At 41.1% G+C, this 17,686-nt stretch overlaps 1 protein-coding gene across 1 annotated transcript; it reads left to right on the plus strand.

Moving 5' to 3' along the window:
- Nucleotides 1-447: 447 nt before the first annotated feature.
- NUB1 (negative regulator of ubiquitin like proteins 1) lies at nt 448-15,911 on the plus strand. The gene is made up of 15 exons (XM_068673383.1): nt 448-660; nt 3,428-3,545; nt 3,636-3,797; nt 5,821-5,879; nt 6,451-6,521; nt 7,372-7,554; nt 9,065-9,153; nt 10,501-10,607; nt 11,482-11,668; nt 12,025-12,132; nt 12,330-12,482; nt 13,388-13,534; nt 13,770-13,868; nt 14,630-14,822; nt 15,238-15,911. The coding sequence occupies exons 2-15, from the start codon at nt 3,429-3,431 to the stop codon at nt 15,399-15,401; spliced, it is 1,839 nt and encodes a 612-aa protein (XP_068529484.1). The 5' UTR covers nt 448-660; nt 3,428; the 3' UTR covers nt 15,402-15,911.
- The last annotated feature ends 1,775 nt before the right edge of the window (nt 15,912-17,686 follow it).

Consider the following 17,686-nt stretch of genomic DNA (forward strand, 5'->3'; position numbering starts at 1 on the left):
TGAGACAGGTCTTCCCCATTTTTGTCAGGAAACATCCTCTTGGGAGGGGCCCCGAGACTCCTCGTTTGGGGTTCATTTGCACAGCAGGTAAGCAAAGACAACTCAGCAACGTCTATTGGAGTGCGATTAAGTGACCCCCCAGCCTTTCATTCCTGGCTTCAATAATTATGATTGCTTTATTTAGCCATTTATTTAATTTATTTGTTTACTTATTTAATTTATTCATTATTTAATTAATTAAATTTAAAATAATTAAATTTAAAATTATTTAATTTAATATTATTTAATTTATTTATTTAATTAAACGTTTAATACGACTAAGCAAGCCCCCACTCTTTCATCCTCTAATTTCAACCTAACATTGCTAAAACACATTCCCCCCCCCCCCCCTCAAACTGAGGGCAAAGCCCTAAGATGGCGGCGGGGGCTCGGCTTCACCCACGTGACGCGTGCCCGTTCTCCCCTGGCTCCTTCCGGCCTGGCTGAGGCAACCGGCCTCCAGCGGCCGCCGCCCGCTCCGTGAGGCCGAGGAGGCGGCCGCCATCCCCCGGAGCCCCCGAGGGGGGCTGAGGGGCAGCCGGGCAGCACCCCCGAGCCCCCCCCCGAGCCCCTCAGGGATCTGCTGGGCCCCCAGGCTCGGCCTCCGCCGTGGAGGCTCAGGTGGGTGCCCCCCCTTCTTAGAGGGCGGGGAGATTTTGGGGAGGGGGGGCTGTCGCCATGGTGTCGTGACAGGGGTGATGGTGGTGACAGGGGTTTGGGGTGCCAAAAGTGCTTCGTGGTTTTGCCCGTGGTGCTGCTTCCCTTGAGCCGTGGGGGTACCAAGTGGATGCTCCAGGGAGCCTCTGTTTAACCCATATCTCTTTATTATAACCTCAATAACATTGTTTATAACTGCTGTGGTATTTATTATTTATGACCTCACTGAGCATCTTCTGCCCCTTCCCTTAAAATTTTCTTTTTTCACCCTTATTTCTATATTTATTTTCGTTTCTCTCACCTATGAGGCCAGCTGGCCCCAGAGGATAACCCCCGAGCTACCAAAACTCCCCCCCTGGCATCCCAAAGCCCCTCCCAATTCTTCACCAAAACAGCTTTGAGAAAGTCCCTTTAAACACTTACCGAAAGTGAAAGCATTTCAGGCACACTTGTTGTGCTGGCTGGTGGCGAGGTAAGTCACAAAGGCATCGTTAGAGATCCTCTTGCAATTTGGTTACACTAAAATATAAATTTATGAAAAACAGGAGATATTTTGCATATAGAGGGATAGATTTTTGGTTGTGAAAGGGAAACGTGCCCTTTTTTTTTATGCAGGATGGGAAAGGGTAAGTTTAATTGGAGGCTGCGGTGTTGTTTTCTGGCTTAGTAGATGAGTAAGAAATCACAAATGTACAAAACTATAAAATAGGATATTCATAAAAAGGTAAGTGTACAATTTGTAGCCTTATTTAACCTTTTTGCAACTTTAGACTTTGTCTGGATGCCCCAAAGCTGTGGATACCTTTTTGTTTCTTAGTTTTATGTTAAGTAGACTATATATAGGTATGAGGCGCTTATTCATCATATTCTAAATATGCAAAACTCAGTGTTTAAAGTTATTAATGGGAATTACGTGACATAGTTTGGAAAAGGAGAACAGCTCCGTCACTAACTTTAAGACAATCTTCGGAAAATGGAATGTGTTTGCTGCGTTCTGCTTGTAAATGCCATATTTTGCTGTAGCTGTAAGGTAATAACAGCATCTCAGCAAGAAAAAGCCAGGCTGCCTCACCTGGTTTGGCCAGACACTATGTAAATGATAGGAAACAAAGCAGAAGGGTTGTTAAAATCCCCACTTGTTTCAGTTAGCCACTCTAGCTCTTCTCTAGAAGAGACTCTTGTTTTTGTAGCATTCAAAGATTCTTTGTAGCTCACTAAAGCTGGGGCTGAGATGCCGCTGACAAGTGAATTTAGGAGCTGTTGGATTTTTGCCTAGTGTGTCTTTTTGTTTTTGTTGTTTTTGCTTTTTTTCAGAAAGCATGTCTTAAGCAAGGAACCGGCTTTGTGCAAATGGGTGGTAGCATCTGATTCTCCTATTCTGTCCCCTTCTTCCTGAAAGCTCTGTGCTGATGTACAAGAATAAGAAAATGAAACCACTCTCAAAAGAAAAATGAAACCACTTAATCAGTTTTGATGCCAATCTCAGTGCACAAATGCCAATGCTTTTTAAGTGCCTTTCTATATAAATTAAAAGATGTCTTGCGTATGATTCCAAATGTCCAAAAGCCAAGTGCTCCTTGCTTTAATATCCAAATCGATTTTTTTTTCTGTCGAGATCACTGCATCTGCCTTTCCTCGCCCTCTCTCTGCCTTCCCTGCTTCTTGTTGTGGTTTTTGTTTGTTCTGCTTTGTTTTCAGGGATGTGCTGCTTCCCTCACAGAGGTTACTGCTTCCTCTCAGCTGAATAACCTCTGGTGATGAATTTAGCCTAAACTATTACCTGGGAGACAGGGAACTGCTCTGCTCAGCCACAACCATCTTCTCCCCAGTGATGGGAACTTTATCGCCTGCTGCAGATTTACAGCACGCATCACCTCTAATCTCAGCCTCCGTTCTTTATGTTGCTTGTGCCTTTTCTAACTTTGCAGCAGGAGTGGGAAGAGCATCTCTTGGACTGTGACAAGTGATGCCCTGCTGTTTCATTGTTGTGATACCGGAATTTTACAGTTCCATTTAATGATACTGTTCAACATGCTTTCTTGTCAAGCGATTGAGATTGGGGAGACAAAGATCTCTCATCCCTGTAGCAGATCTCACTTTGCCAGAGGGATGAGAACTTTACCCTATGGTATTCTCATGGCGAGGCTTGTGGTACTGAGATGCTTCTTCCTGATAGCTCCTTTCTGTCTTGCCAAAGAGGGTAATAATTCATGTTCAGCCTCCACTGGTGTAGAAAGGCTGTTGAAGCAAGGAAATAGGAGAAGTAGAAAGGCAGAGGTACAGCAAGAACATGTTTTAAATGGGGATTGGAATGAGCAGCCCTTTCCAGGGCAGGGCAGAAGAATTGTATCACAGAGTCTGATGAATCAGCACATTCTGTAATTCCATTTTACGTGAGGGGTTAGGAAGAGATTTAATTTCACTTGAAATACCAAGGTGCAAAGCAGGAGACTCCTGCATTAGCTCTGTCTCAGTCCAGCTTTCACCCTCTTTCCAGGGTTTTTGATAATAGTTTGGTTGTCAGATTCCCCTCATCACCAAAATGCATGGGATGCATTTTATACTCAGGGAATTGTTTGTTTGTTTGCTTTTGTTGTTTCTGTTTGTTTTTAGAGTTCTGCAATATTGTTTAGGCTCAGTAAAAAAACACTATCTTAATACAGGAAAGCTATATGAAAAGACTGATTATTTTCCTTTCTTTTTTCTTCCAACAATGCTTTTGTTTTAAAAGGATGGCACAAAAGAAGTATTTAATAGCAAAACTGACAAGTTGCTTACGAGAAGACAAAATTCAGCTATGGAAACCACCATACACAAATGAGAATAAGGAAGCTGGTGAAGAGATGAAGGTAAATATTCTGTCTTGAGTTGGTGTCACGTGCTTTTCGTGTCCTGTTACTGGTGTATTTTGCCAGTTTTTTTTCTTGCTGTTTCCTTAGGAGCTTGCACAGAAATATTCATCCAAGCTGAATATCAATGAGAATGATACAGAGAATATGCTTGAAGAAATACGATGTAAAGCAATTGAGCGTGGAACAGGAAATGAAAATTTTAAAGTGACTGGGATTGCGAGACTTGATATATATCTGCCTCGTAGAAAAGTAAGTGCCATTGCAGAAAAGTTAGGATAAGTACCTAGGCCATAGGATTATGGCCTTTTGAGTACTATTTTTTTGTATCTAATTCAAATGTTTTCACTTCTTTAACTTTTAGGGGTGATTTGCATAAGAGATCTGTGTTGAGGTATAAAAAATACATTGGGGAGAAGTTCTGTAGGTATATTTTAGTTTCCCAGATAGATGGAAATAGCATGGCAAAGGAATATAATTGAATATAATATTGAGAGATTAGTAATTGTCTTTCCTTTAGGATTTAATGAGAAATGATCTTTCAATTAAGAAAAGTACATTAGATTTAAGTGTCTGTCTAGTTCAATTTGATTCCTTCTGACTTAACCGCTCACATTAGCAGTAAAGAGCAGATATATTTTTTTCTGTTGTGAAACACCTAAAGTTGCATTAGCATATGAGTATCACTTTATTACCACTATCATTGTTTGAATGACAGCTTTAATTTAAAAAAAAAAAAAGAAAACTAAGTGCAATAAGCAGCTTGAATGCGGTGTCATCTTTAGCTGCATGTGGATGATGATATTGAAAAATATTTGGCTTTTAACCGTGGCATTTGGCAGGGTTCTTACAGTGACTTTACATCATCCTCATGTAACTCCTCCAGCCCGGGCAGCTAACTACACCTACTTTAAGGTACATCCAGTGTTTGAACTTGGAAAGGAGAGGTGTGGTTTTCTGTTGTGAAGGTATGCATCTATTCGAAGTCCAGACCAAAAAGCCTGGCATAATTAGAATTCACTAAGTCTTGCTTTTTTAAAGCCAGGCTTCAGCCTTTGGTGCGTGCTATGCATGAAAACAGAATAATGAAGTGAATCTGACAAAGTCTGTGTCATGCAGGTCACCCTACTGGGTTCTGTGGCTATGTCTACCCTCATCAGCTCAACCCCCATGGGGCCAGCTGGCTGCTGTTCCACAGTCAGACATCCTGTGGATTGTTAGCATCATCTTTGAGGCAGTTTTGCCCAGGCCACCTGGTATTCTGCCAGGCCAGGTGCAGTGTAAGGCTGATGTGGGCCAGGGACTGATTTCCATCAGTCTGGACACAGCTGCTCAGCTTTGAAGGCTGGGAGAATTCAGCCCCGTGCAAGTCAGTTGCAGGACAGAGGACGGGCCCTTGGTTAAGGTTTTTAGTAGTGCAGACAAAGCCAGTCTCTGGCAAGCACAATTGTGATTTTCAGATGGTTCCCAGTTTTGATCCCACTCTGCGGGAGCAGCATCTTCCCCAGTGCTGCATGTCTTCATCCACTCTGATAACAGGAAAAGAGAACTCCCCTACTCAGAGGCACTTAAAGATTGTCGTCAGCAACAGAAGTGGATAGTCACTCTGGAAAAGGGCATTATTTTCTACTGAAGATGATGATCTTAGATGATAACCTCTGCTTCAGGAGGATTTTTTGTTGTTGTTACTGAATAATTTAAAAAACACGGCACAGTCATAATTGTTCTCTCTCCTGTAGTGAAAATTAATTACTAGGGGATGTGATGGGCAAAAGGGTAGAGGGTGTTAAGTGATTGCCATGCAGTTAAAGCAAACAAATAGTTTCATAATTTCTCTTTTCAATGCTACTGGGCATAAGGGAATTAATTCATTTAAAATTCCAGTTTATCTAATCTGGGACTAGACACACTAATAAGGAATTAATCATAACTTAGCCAGTCACAGGTGAGTAGCATAATTACGAAGCAGAGTTCAGATTGGAAGTGCATAATTAAATTAGTCAGTTTAAATTGTTTGGTTCTGAATTTGGATTTATCTAATTCTCCATCTTCTGCTGTGGTAATGCTTATTTTTAGCACTGTATAGCAAGTGCAAGACTCCCTGCCCAGAAATTACTAATATGTATGCCAAGCCATAACCCTGTTAACATGATTATTATTTGAGAAAGAAATTGTAGTTGTTGTAAAACAGTTAATTAAGAAAATGTCCAAAGTGTCTTGATATCATGCTCTTTTCCTTCCCTCCTCCTTACCCCACCCAATATAATTACTACAGAGCAGAAAAATCCCACTGGAAACCAGCCTGTTCATCACAGGCAAGGAACTCAGATCACAGTAAGTGTAATCACCTTTTGGCTCTTCTCTTCTGAAGTAGCATACTGTCATACAGTACTAAAACTACAAATGGTGTGCTATTTGTCATGTTATCCTGAGCATTTTCTTAGCATTGAGCATGTCTGAATAGGATGCCCAGTGATACAGAGGGCAGTTTTTCATGTAAAAAGCAGTTGTTTAACAGAAAAAAGGAGAGTTACAACTGTGGAAGGGGACTTTCCTCTATAAGTCACCAGCAAGTACCTGAGAAGGCACCACTGATCAGTACTCCAAATCTGTAACAGGTCTGCTGAGCAGTGGCCATCAGCTTCTCTCCCTTCTGTATCTTTAACCGTACTAAAATCACATTCTTTTCTGCCTGTTTTGCTTTTCCCATTTTGCACCCCATCTTTTCCCTAAGCGATTTAGAAAGCTTTCTGATGCTATTTTTATTTACAGCAGCCTTTTGTAGCAAAAGGTTAAACCAGTTATGAACATATTCATTTTCTAGAAACACTGTTTATCCTTACAAATTTATATTAATGGCTTCCTTACAAATTTATATTAATGGGTACAATGATTTATTTCACAGGATAGCACAGGAACATGCGTTAAAAGAAAATGCCATCAAAATAATCATAAATAAGAAGCAGCTTGACCTGGGTACGTATCTCTAGTTGAGTATACTTCTGTGTTTTCAATTTTATTACTTCTCAGAAGCAAAGTTTCTTGCAGTTTTATTAATTTCTAAAATCCCCAAGGAACAGCAGTTATATTTGTCAGGTTTTGCTCTACAGGAAATGTAAGAAATCATAATGATCAAAAACCTCAGAAAGAATTAGAGTGATTATATGAATCCATTCAGAAAGTAGATTTTCATCATTTATTAAGTGTTGAAATGCCCAAAATATGTTTAAGAGAAACCATAAACTTCTCCAAAGTCCATATTGTATAACAGCACATTCAAAAACTTTTTGTAATGTCTTACACATGTTCAACTTCAGCTACTTTCCTTTTATTGATTCCCTAAGCATATTTAGTTCCCTTGGAAGAGGTCAGATGTAGGTAAAGCCATAAACTTGATAATAAGAACTTGGCTTCAATTCCCACTTCATCTGTCCTGGTACTGTTGTGGTGTATGATTCTGGACACGTTGTTTAACCTCACATTATTCCACTTTTTGCCTGGAGATCAACTAACTGAAATAGAAACACTCCTATTTCTTGAACGCTTTGGAAAAAAGCAAGCAAAGAAACATACCAGTCATTTTAAAAGCATTTTTAAAATGCCAGTCTGCTTCTCGTTTCTGAATTTCTGCTGAAGATGTCAGTAGTTGACCCAAGTACTCAGTCAAAACCACTGTCTAGTAATTACTGTAGTTCTCCAGTACAGTGCAAGTAAGGCAAGGAGCTGTTTAGGTTGTTTTTTTATTTTCCAGAGGCAGTACAACATAAACTGGTCTCTCTTTGTAAACTTAGTATTTATATTTCATGCATCATACTTTATTTTACAGGAAGAACTCTTGAAGATCAGGGTGTAACTCACAACGCGAAAGTGATGGTGCTTCAACTGGAACAGAGCGATGAGGAAACTAAAAGAAAGGTTCAGGAAGAAGAACTTCAGCGCAAGAAAGAGAAAGACATCAGTGACCAGATGCAAAGAACTAAGAAGGGTTTGGAAATTCTAGCAGAGAGAGGTGAGGCAGAATTGGTTTGGAGGTGGAGAGCTGGTTGTTAAGCCTTGCTGATCAAAACTTGTCTTCTCAATGGCTTTTCAGCATTGAAGAGTACCTGTTCCATGACCAGACTCCAGCTTATGCTGGTGTAGTTTTCTACCAACTTGAAAACTGCATTTTAAGTTGATTAAAACTGCCTCTTCTACTCTAACTCATATAAAACTGGAATGCTAGAAAATATTTGGCACTTTTGAAAGGGACATAAAATGAATCAATTATTATTTAATTGGCACTTGACAGTTAGGGGACTGGCAACTCTGCGAACAGGCTTCAAATTTATTGTACACATAAGCACAGTGGAATAATGTATTATAAGTCATTACACACTTCTCTGTAGTTTAACTCAGATATGGCTGTGCGTAACCATGGTTTCATTGTGCAGAACAGCTCTCTTGTCACTCTGATCTATAATGTGGCTGTTCTTTTCTCATTGTGTTTGATGCTGATTGCTAGCAACTGTGGATTAAGTTAAAGGGATATAGTCAATTTAACAGTAATAATTTTTCAAAATGAGGTTAAGTGTGCCTATGAATTGCACTGCTAGATGGTGAGTTTCAATCATTTTGCTACTTTATTGTTTCGAAAAATCCACAAACAAGAAACTGAAATTGAGTATGTAATGAGTTCCTGCCAAATGCAACAAAAATATGTGAACAAAGCTGCTTTTAACGCCCAGTGACAGCCCGTTTCTTACTATAATGTCAGATTTTGGACAAATTAAAAGAAGTGATTTCTTTTATTGACTTAAGGGGTAATTTAGATCCCAAGCCTTGGATCCTGTATAGGGCATTTTAAAGATATTTACCACTGTCAGTTATAGCATAATGCCACAGTATGGCATGGAGTCCATAATTGTTTCATAGGCTCAAGGCTCTCTTCAAAGCTATGTGAAATTTAAAAAAGCCTTAACAAACCTTTTGTAAGCTTTTAATCTCAGCAAACTTCTCTTAATTGTCTTTTGTTTATAAGAAAAACATCTTTTTATTTTAAATCAAGTGTAGGTGAGAACAAAATTGATAGTTTGGTCACAAACATTAAATATATGGGGAATGGAAAATATTGAGCTGTATTTTTCTTTGTTTTATATCAGCTGTGCTGAGGATAGGATTTCCTTGTATTCTGTAAGCTTTATTTGGTAAAGTATTTCAAGTGTCATATCACGTAAAATGTAGGTGGCTTTGTCTTCTGAAAAAAACTCTTTACAATTCACATAAATTATGCTGGGTCTAAATTTCTGGATGCTCATAGACAGCTCTCTAAGTAAGAGGCCCTAAAAGTTTCTTGTGCTTGGCTGGTTGAGAACATTGGTGGTAGATCTGTCCCAAACAAGCATTCATATGGAATTCAGATTTTTTTTGGTTTTGTTTCCTTTTTGTTTAACCATACACTTAGTGACATAATCTTATGACAGCAATGTTATTCTGCTGGAAGGTGGTACTTGAAACTAAGACTGCTTTTTCTTATGTTTCAGAGGAGTACTTGGATCCAGATACTGCTCCATATCTAGATATAGCTAATCAGACTGGGAGGTCAATCGAGATTCCTCCTCAAGCTAAAAAAGTAAGTAAAAATGGTCTTACAAAGGTAATAAGGTAGCTTTGTAAAGCTTAATTAGTAAAGTATGTTAAATGTGAGATTGAAATACACTCAGGCTTTTTGGGGATTGTACACTGGGTCCAGTAGATATATGCTTAACAGAAATAATTTTGAAATAAAAGACCTTTGTAACTGGGGATACTTTAGTCAACTCAAGACAGACCCCTAATTGCTGATACAATTGATGTAATCTTGCCTTATTTTTGTGTTTTAAGATAAGCTGTAATTTCGTTATAGCATACCACCTGTTTTAAATTTGAGTTGCCCTAGAACCACATGAAAATAACTTGTTCTTTAGGCTCGGTCAGTTTCAGTTGGGAACTTGCCGAGTCTCACAAAATCGGGAGTCTCAGATTTAAATCTGTTCACATTCAAGGCCAACATTCTCAGCTGAAAATCTTTGGCTGGGTGCGTGCATTGAATTGTAGTAGGAGTGACACACCTGATGTTGGCTGCTGAAGCAGAAGAGTGGTGGTAGACACTGTCTTTTCAGATTTTTGGATTTGGTGAAGATAAACAGAAAATTCTCTACAAACTGCTTGGAATTATGCCTGGAAAAAAAAATATAATGGGGGACGGGGGGAGAAATGAACAGGCCCCAACATGTGTTAATTGCAGCTCTAGCATCAGTTTTCTGGTTCATCTCAAGTTTCTGGATGATTGGAAAAAATAACTGCCTGTTCCCCCAGTGCATATTGTTCTGATAAAGTGCTGAAAGTAGTAACTCACCCTAAGAGTTGAAGAATCAAAAGTGCAATCACACCAGCTTTCATCACTATTGAACGTGGGTGAGAAGAACTATTGCAGATTGTTTCTATCAAGAAATATTATTTGTGTTTCCATTTGTCATGCTGCAGGAACGAGAGTGTTTTCCTGCCATGTTCAAGATTTAATTTTCAGTTCTGAGGTTTTGCAGGAGGTGAACCATTGAAGTTTACAAGGTAGCATTGATAACTAAGCAAAACAAAATTGATACTGCTAGGAAGTGTAGGACCTACAAAATACTTAGCTTTATTTTCAATGGCTGATAAAAACTATCTAGTTTCAGTCTTAAATTTGGTACAGTATCTCATGTGTCAGTAGCATTCATTGCTTTTAATTGGACAATATATTAATATTAGTAGATGGGAGGAAAGTATGAAGCAATGTGAAACAGTGTTGCCTGCTCTTACTGAACTGATAGAATGGTACTTTTTTGGAAAGAACAAGGGCACTATTGGATTACCTAGGTATGTCTTTTCGGTTATAAAAGTGAGCTGGGGGGTGTGCAGAAATGTCTCTATGTTTTTCATGGACACTTCGTTTTTTCAGGCACTTGTGCTGGCCATGGGTTATCATGAGAAGGGCAGAGCGTTAATGAAGAAGAAAGAATATGAAATAGCACTGCCGTATTTGTTGGATGCTGATAAACACTTCTGGTAAGAAACTTTTTGAGTCCTTATACTTGGCTTTCCTGTATTCTCAACCCAATGCAGGAACACCGTTAGCTCTGCCTGTGCCTGTAATTCAGGGCCTGTTTTGCCCAGGATTACTTCTGCAGACGGGAAGTAGCAGACAAAGGCTCTGACTTTTGGTGACAGGTGGCTTCGTGGAGAACAGCTGAAACAGATACTGCCACGGGGCAGTTTAGTCTTTCATATAACATAAACAAACCATCAATATTCATGTATTGGGCTATAAATTGCTGTAGCTGGAGAGGCAGATGCAGCTACTCTTTTGCAATTGGTCCTGTGAAGGAATAATTTACTGCAAAGGGTGGAGCAGATAGCAGAGGTCAGTAAGCACGTCAGGGTTTCTGCAGGTAAACTATTTTGGGGTCAGCAGTCAGAACCTTAAGTTGCTCTTTTGAGAACACCAAAAGTATCGTTGTCCCCGTCTGCTTCTCATCTGTGTGGAGCAAGGAGACTGGCACAGAACCCAGCGTGATCACTTGCACTGAGGAAGATGATTGATCTCTGTCCTCTTAAAGGTTACATGGAATTTAAATCCATCCTGCATTTAAAGAGATGCTTGAATAGTAACAAAATTAACTGTGACTGTCATAATTCTTTGAGGTGTAGTGTTATCATTCATGTCCTATGTATTAGTGAATATGTTGGGAGATCGATGTTTTACTAAAGTTCCATTGGTGTCAGTTTGCCTCAAATAAGAAGCAGGTGCTTCCTCAAATATGTGAGCGTGCATACTTCTAGCACGTTGCTTCATTAGTATTTAAAAAAAAAGTGTGGAAAAAACAACCAACCATCCCCCTGCTTTCCCCCACCCCCTAAAAACTAAAGTTTTGTTTTCCAGTGAGTGTAGCACAGAGCTGCTGAACACCGTCGATAACTACGCAGTGCTGCAGCTGGACATAGTGTGGTGCTACTTCCGCCTGGAGCAGCTGGACTGCCTGGATGATGCTGAGAAAAAGCTGACCACAGCCCATAGATGCTTCCAGAGGTGCTATGGGGAGAACCACGAAAGGCTGATTGATATCAAAGTATGCTGGTTTTGATTCAATTCGGATGGCTTCGTTTTATTCTACATATATTCAGTTATTACTCAGATATTACAAGGTCCTCTTGTAGAAGTTTAATGTTTCCTCATGCTTCCTTTGCTGGCTATCTAGTTGTGTCACTGCCAGCATGGTGAAAGTGTTGGACCTGACAACAAGATCACAGCAAATGTGCTTATATGCACAGATGTCCTTGTTCTAGATGTGATGCTTTATCTGCATACTAAGTGCTGTGTATTAGAGACTGCGTTTTCTTTGTGTGTACAGTGTTCACTTAGTAATAGATTCCTGTTCTCATTTATGTTTCCCCTTCTTCCCACCTTTGCTTAACAATTCTTTAGGGAAGCTATGGTCGTGAGAAGGTTTTGTTTCTACGGCTTTACCTTCTTCAGGGGATAGGACACTATCACAGTGGCAGAGAAAAGGAGGCTGCTGAGTACATTCAGAAGGTAAGACACAGTTAGGGAAAACTTACGGGTTTTTCACATTAGGAACCTTGTTCAAGGAAAAGTGCTGCTCTGTTTTGGGTCTGTGTTGCACCTGCCTGCTCTGTGCTTACTCATAAAAATGGAGAGAAATGTTTTTTTTTCCATTTGTATGTCAGCAACAGTGTTGGTAACACCACTTTTGTTCCATTTACCTGCAGGCATCTCATTTATATGACGAGCTGTACATAGATCCTGAAAAAGTCTATCGCCTGTCGCTCCTGGGATTCTCCGAACAGGAAGCCCGCCTTGCCCTGCGAGCGTGCCATGGGAACGTGGAGCACGCTGCCAACCTCATCACCAACAGGAGGGAGGTAAGGTGCAGGACTGTGTCTGTTAGATCGTGTCTTGTGTGACTAATGCACTGTGGTGCTAAATTAAGGGCTTTGATTATTCTGCTTTGGCGCTGTTACTGGAACTAACAGCTTGACATCTGCTGCCACAAGTTTGAAACCAAAACTTAATAAAACAAGAGAAGCTCTATCCCAAAACACTTGGGATGAGAGAGCCAAAGACTTGTGATTGGTGCAAACTCTTTCAGTGTAGTACAGTGTTTGCTACTCAGCTCTTGCCTTGTATGCAAACAAAGCCACCGAGGTCAAAGTTATTGTTCCTGGGCTTGACTGGCATGGAAGACGGGAGGTTGCACGATAAAGTGCTGTTAGGGTGACCATGAGGCCGCACTGTATGGCTTTGGGCTTAGAAGACTTACAAGTTCCACGAGGAGAGAAGGCTGTTCTGTGTTGGTGTGAAAGAGGCTGAGGGTGTTGTACAGATTTGAAGCACCTGAAGTCACTTTTGGGAAGTCGAGGTGGCCCTTCTTGACTTCAGGCACTGAAATGTGGATAGAAAAGTCAAACGGCTCAGAACTTGTTGGCTACATGCCTGCTTCTGACTGCATGTCCTTGGCAAGTCTCATCTACAGGCCCATCTGCCAGACTGGTTTATCACTTACCACACAGGGCCTATAATAGCTGTGATAGCATAAGAATCTGATCTGCCGAGACTTTGGAGCAGAAGTACAGCCACGGTGCTTGCTCATGGGAATACAACTTTATTTAGGGATGAGTGTCTGGCAGCAATATCTATATTTAAAACAAAAAATCCTTTTTCCTCAAATTCAAACACAAAGAAGTAAATCCAAGAAAGCCCATATGCACCAGGGGAAGGCCGAAGCATTGCCATGCACAGTTAGCTTTGTAATGCTGTGTTCTTGCAGGAAAAAGCACAGATCAGGAGGGAGGAGAGAGCTAAAAGAAGGCAGCGACTAGAGGACATAAACACCTTGAAAAGTATGGGCTATTCAGAGAGAGCTGCTCAAGTAGCTCTTCATCATGCACAAGGAAACCTGGACCAAGCCTTTAAGGTAAGTGGTTTTCAGGAGCAGTGCTTCTGTACCAAAAAAAGTACTTTTTTTTTTTTTAATTGCTTAGCAGATTTTCTGCCTTCTGTATTGGTTAGCTCCAAGCTACCCTTTTTTTTGAACTGTAACAACTGAACTGCTTCCTGACCCAGTGAATCAGACATCATCTAAGATGATCCATACCGAAGACTAATATGACTGCATTGCTCTATTCTAACCCCTCTCTATTTTACTGTAGTTTATTCTGGACAATCCAGAATTATTGTTGGAAAACGATGACGACGATGATTCCGTGGCCATGGACCAGTTTCAAGTTTCCCAAGAAAGTATTGATCAAGTGAGTCAGACCTCTTTTCTTTCTCGGGAGCCGGTAGTCATGTTTATGAATTGTCTTCAGCCCCACCAGATCTTCCTTAAGCGAAGCTGCACAAATATTCTTTGTGCCATGTCCCTCGTGAGCTGTCACACTTCCATTATCTCACATCCGCCCCTCACAGTGAACTCACGCTCCGGCTGAATTGTAATTCCTGGTTACTTCCTGCCCCTCACACCAAGCTGTCATGCACAAATGCTAAGGGAAATGTGTGCACTCGAATGCTCCAACCCTAAAAAGACAGCAGATGAGAAATGCATTCAAGTCTTTAAGCATATTGTAGCGCAAAAGGGAAAGAGTTGGGCTGTGTCTTTCTCACCACAGGCCATCTGAAAAGCTCCACAGCAGTTTGTGTGGCTCTGCAATTAGTGTCAGATAGGCAGGAAAACCAGATTCCGTAGAAAAAGTAAATAGCATTCCAGGAATGTGAATGTGCTGCAGTGCTTTGAAGTTTCCTTTTTGAAAACAGAAGAAGAGTTGGTCTGATGTTCAAGAAGAGGCTCTTGATTCTGCCCAACATCCCCATTCCTTTAATAGGTCACTGCCCTGTTGTTAACTGTTCCAGTAAGCCAGTCAGTGTCCTGGAATTCCTGGTATGCAACGCTTTCCTCTGTACGAGAGGAGTGACTGTCAGATGCACAGTCAGATTCCTGTCAGTCAGTGGTGCTGAATGAGCTTGGATTTCTCCATATGTACTGATTTTATTTTTTTCCTTCCTCCTGTAGCTGATGTACATGGGTTTCAGCCACGAGTCAGCAAAGCAAGCTTTAAAGGTCTTTAGAGGCAACATCCACTTAGCTTCCCAGACCCTTGCTCACTATGGGGGAGTTCTGCCTGCCTCCCTGCAGCTGTCTTCTGAAGGGTCCAGTCCATCAGAAGAATCTGCTTCATCTAAGGACTCGCCCACAGAGTCCGCAGGTAAGAATTCCTGCGTGCCACAAGCACCTAATACTAAACACTCCCACCTACCTGTACTCATCACACCAATTAGAATTAAAACCAAACCAACCTCTCCCTGCCTGTACCCTTCAGAGAGTGAGCAGTAAGCCAAGACTGTCATTCTTTCTGGACCTACAGCACTGTAGATGTTTTTTTTTTTTTGGCTTGCTGATACCTGATTTTTGATTGCTAAGAAGTTCTATTCCAAATCTGTGCGATGCAGTAGCTGATTTGACCACATATCCCTTACTGTGATACAGCTGTAACTGATACTCACCACTTACAGTAACTGGTTCTTGTAAAGCAGTCGTGCTGATGAAGGAGGGAAGGTATAAACTTCCAGCAATGAAATCACCACTGTTTGGGGGGTTTTGTTTTTCTTTTTTTATTGAAGGTTCTTCTAGCTCACAGACAGACGAAGACATGGAGACCGATGCAGTCAATGAAATCCTGGAGGATATTCCTGAACACGAAGAGGATTATCTGGATTTAACACTGGAGGAGGAAGAACAGATCATTCATGAATACTTATCCTATATACAAGTACCACAGCATTAAATCTCATTACCTCTACTTCAGTTACATGCTTTTCCCCTGACAAATTGAGTTTGGATTATAAATGCATCTTCAGCTTATCTCTTACTAAATGCCTCGAATTCAGTTAAACTATAGGTGAAACACTTAATTCCTGCGTATTTATAAATCTGCTTAAAGCCTACATTTGTGATACATTGTAATTTATTGTCATAGCAGAAAAATAGAAGCGTTTATTTTCAGAAGAAAATTTAATAGAACTTAACTATATTTTTATTGTGAAATAAGTTGATTCACTTAGAATACAGGTAAATAAGCATTTCTATGCCACTTTAAAATACCAGCTTTAAAAACCGGTTGTAAATGAGAAACCTAGGTGATGAGGCTGGAGAGGTGTCTATTTACAAACCGTTCTTTTCTTCTGAAAGATTTCTAAGAGTCATTTATGTATCCGTGCATGGATTTATACTGCATCTCGCTTGTCACTTCATGCAGGTGTTACACAGGCAATAAAGATAACGATATGCTGCTTCAGCTTTTGGCCAGTCTTCTGTTCTTTGCTCTTAAAAAGCTGCAGGAACCCCTCTGTAGGCTGTGTGTTTGTGTAGGGGGGTGTAATTCGGTTTGTACCTAAATAACCAGTTTCCCCAAGCAGCTTTTCCTCCTCTTGCAGGTACCCGACACACCTCAGGTTGGTTGAAGTGTTTAACTTCATGCGGACCAGTTTCTTTAACTGGCTGTTGGACAAAACCCAGCTCAGCCACTCTGGCAGTGGTTGTACCCGGCTAAATGGGTTCTCAACGTTGTGGAGAAGTACTTAGGTTTGAGTGCCTTTTATAGCACCCAGGTTTCTGCTCTGTAAGCACTCCTCTCCGCCTGGAAGGCAAGTTCACCGTGTTAGCTCTTCTTAAAAATGGTTTATTTACTTCCAGTAACTTCAGTCTCGCGGTAGAGGGAGCTCATGTCCTGCCTGCTCCAGGCAGAAGTGCTAAAGCTGGTGGGAGCGCTGAAACTAGCCAGGATCTTTGCTTAGGGGTAGGTCCAAAAAACTGAAAACCTTTTATGTGGTGCCAGTTCATTCTTACCCAGCAGTGGCGGAAATGAGGGCTTGCAGTTGTGTTAGGGCACACACAGTGCTGTAAGCGGAGCCACGGCCTGCAGCACGACAGCACCATTCCAGTTACGGATTTGATAGGCTTCAGTAATGGACTTTTCTTTTTTTCCTGGCTACCTTTGTCAAGGGCAGCAAAAGGCAGGGAATGATTACACTGTTAAGGAATTATTTGTATTTATTTCACATTTGTGCATCAAGACAAATGCTACAAAAACAAGGTAGTTTTGTATCTTGTCCTCATAGGTTGAAGCATTTCTTACAAACTGCTGAGGAAAGAAACAGCAACTGTTTTATCCCATTTCTATAGGGGAATGCACTGAGGAACTACTGAATGATATTGAGCAAAAAAAAATATATAAATACACAACAGAATGGGGGAAAAAAAAGTCCATGGACAAGGATATAACAAGAAATAGGTAGGAAAGCATGAATTTTTGCTTTCCTTCAGCTAAAACGTTCACAAACCTCCAGGCATGACGGCATTGCCTTATGCTAGCCCATAGGCATGCACTGAAGGCAGCGTTGGGCTGCACAGGGCTCTTTTCTCTTCTTTGAAGTGGCTTGCATAGCAAAGTGGCAATGACAGCTCGAGAAGTGCACGTTTGTCCTTGAGGAATTTAAAATTAGCATCACAACATGCAGTGTCTGCCAGAGAAGCCATTCCTCAGTGATGTAATTCTGCCAGCACTGCCCCCCAGTAACTGTGCCTGCAGTTTTAAGCCGGGCGGGAGGCATTGGCTAAAAGGTGTAGTTAATTTTGAACCTGTGCTTGAAGACGCAGATATCTTTAGCAGCAGGCAGAAGCGATACTGACTCATTAATTCCGCTCTAGGAGCTCTGCATCTATTAAATCCATTTGTGACCTCCCTGTGCAGCTGCTCGGTGATGGGCTCTCACGTCTGCCCCAAAATGCCTGCAGTTCAGAGTTTTGAACACAAAGAACGTGCCAGGCCATCTGTGCAGCTCTGTCCATGTCTGCTGAAGGCCTGCTACTTAGCATCGATTCCCAAGCACCACACAACTAAACTGAGCTGCGTGCCGAGCCTGCACCCCCAGCAACCAAGGGAAACATTTCCCGCAGGGCCAGCGCCAAGCTACAAAGGGGCCCGCCGGAGTTACAGGGGAATTAGTGTACAGTATGCAGATGCCCTCCAAAGCTGGTCTCTTAGCAGGCGTTTAACATAATTAGAATGTT

Source organism: Anas acuta, chromosome 2 (genome assembly GCF_963932015.1).
Source record: "Anas acuta chromosome 2, bAnaAcu1.1, whole genome shotgun sequence".
NCBI classification, from domain to species: domain Eukaryota; kingdom Metazoa; phylum Chordata; class Aves; order Anseriformes; family Anatidae; genus Anas; species Anas acuta.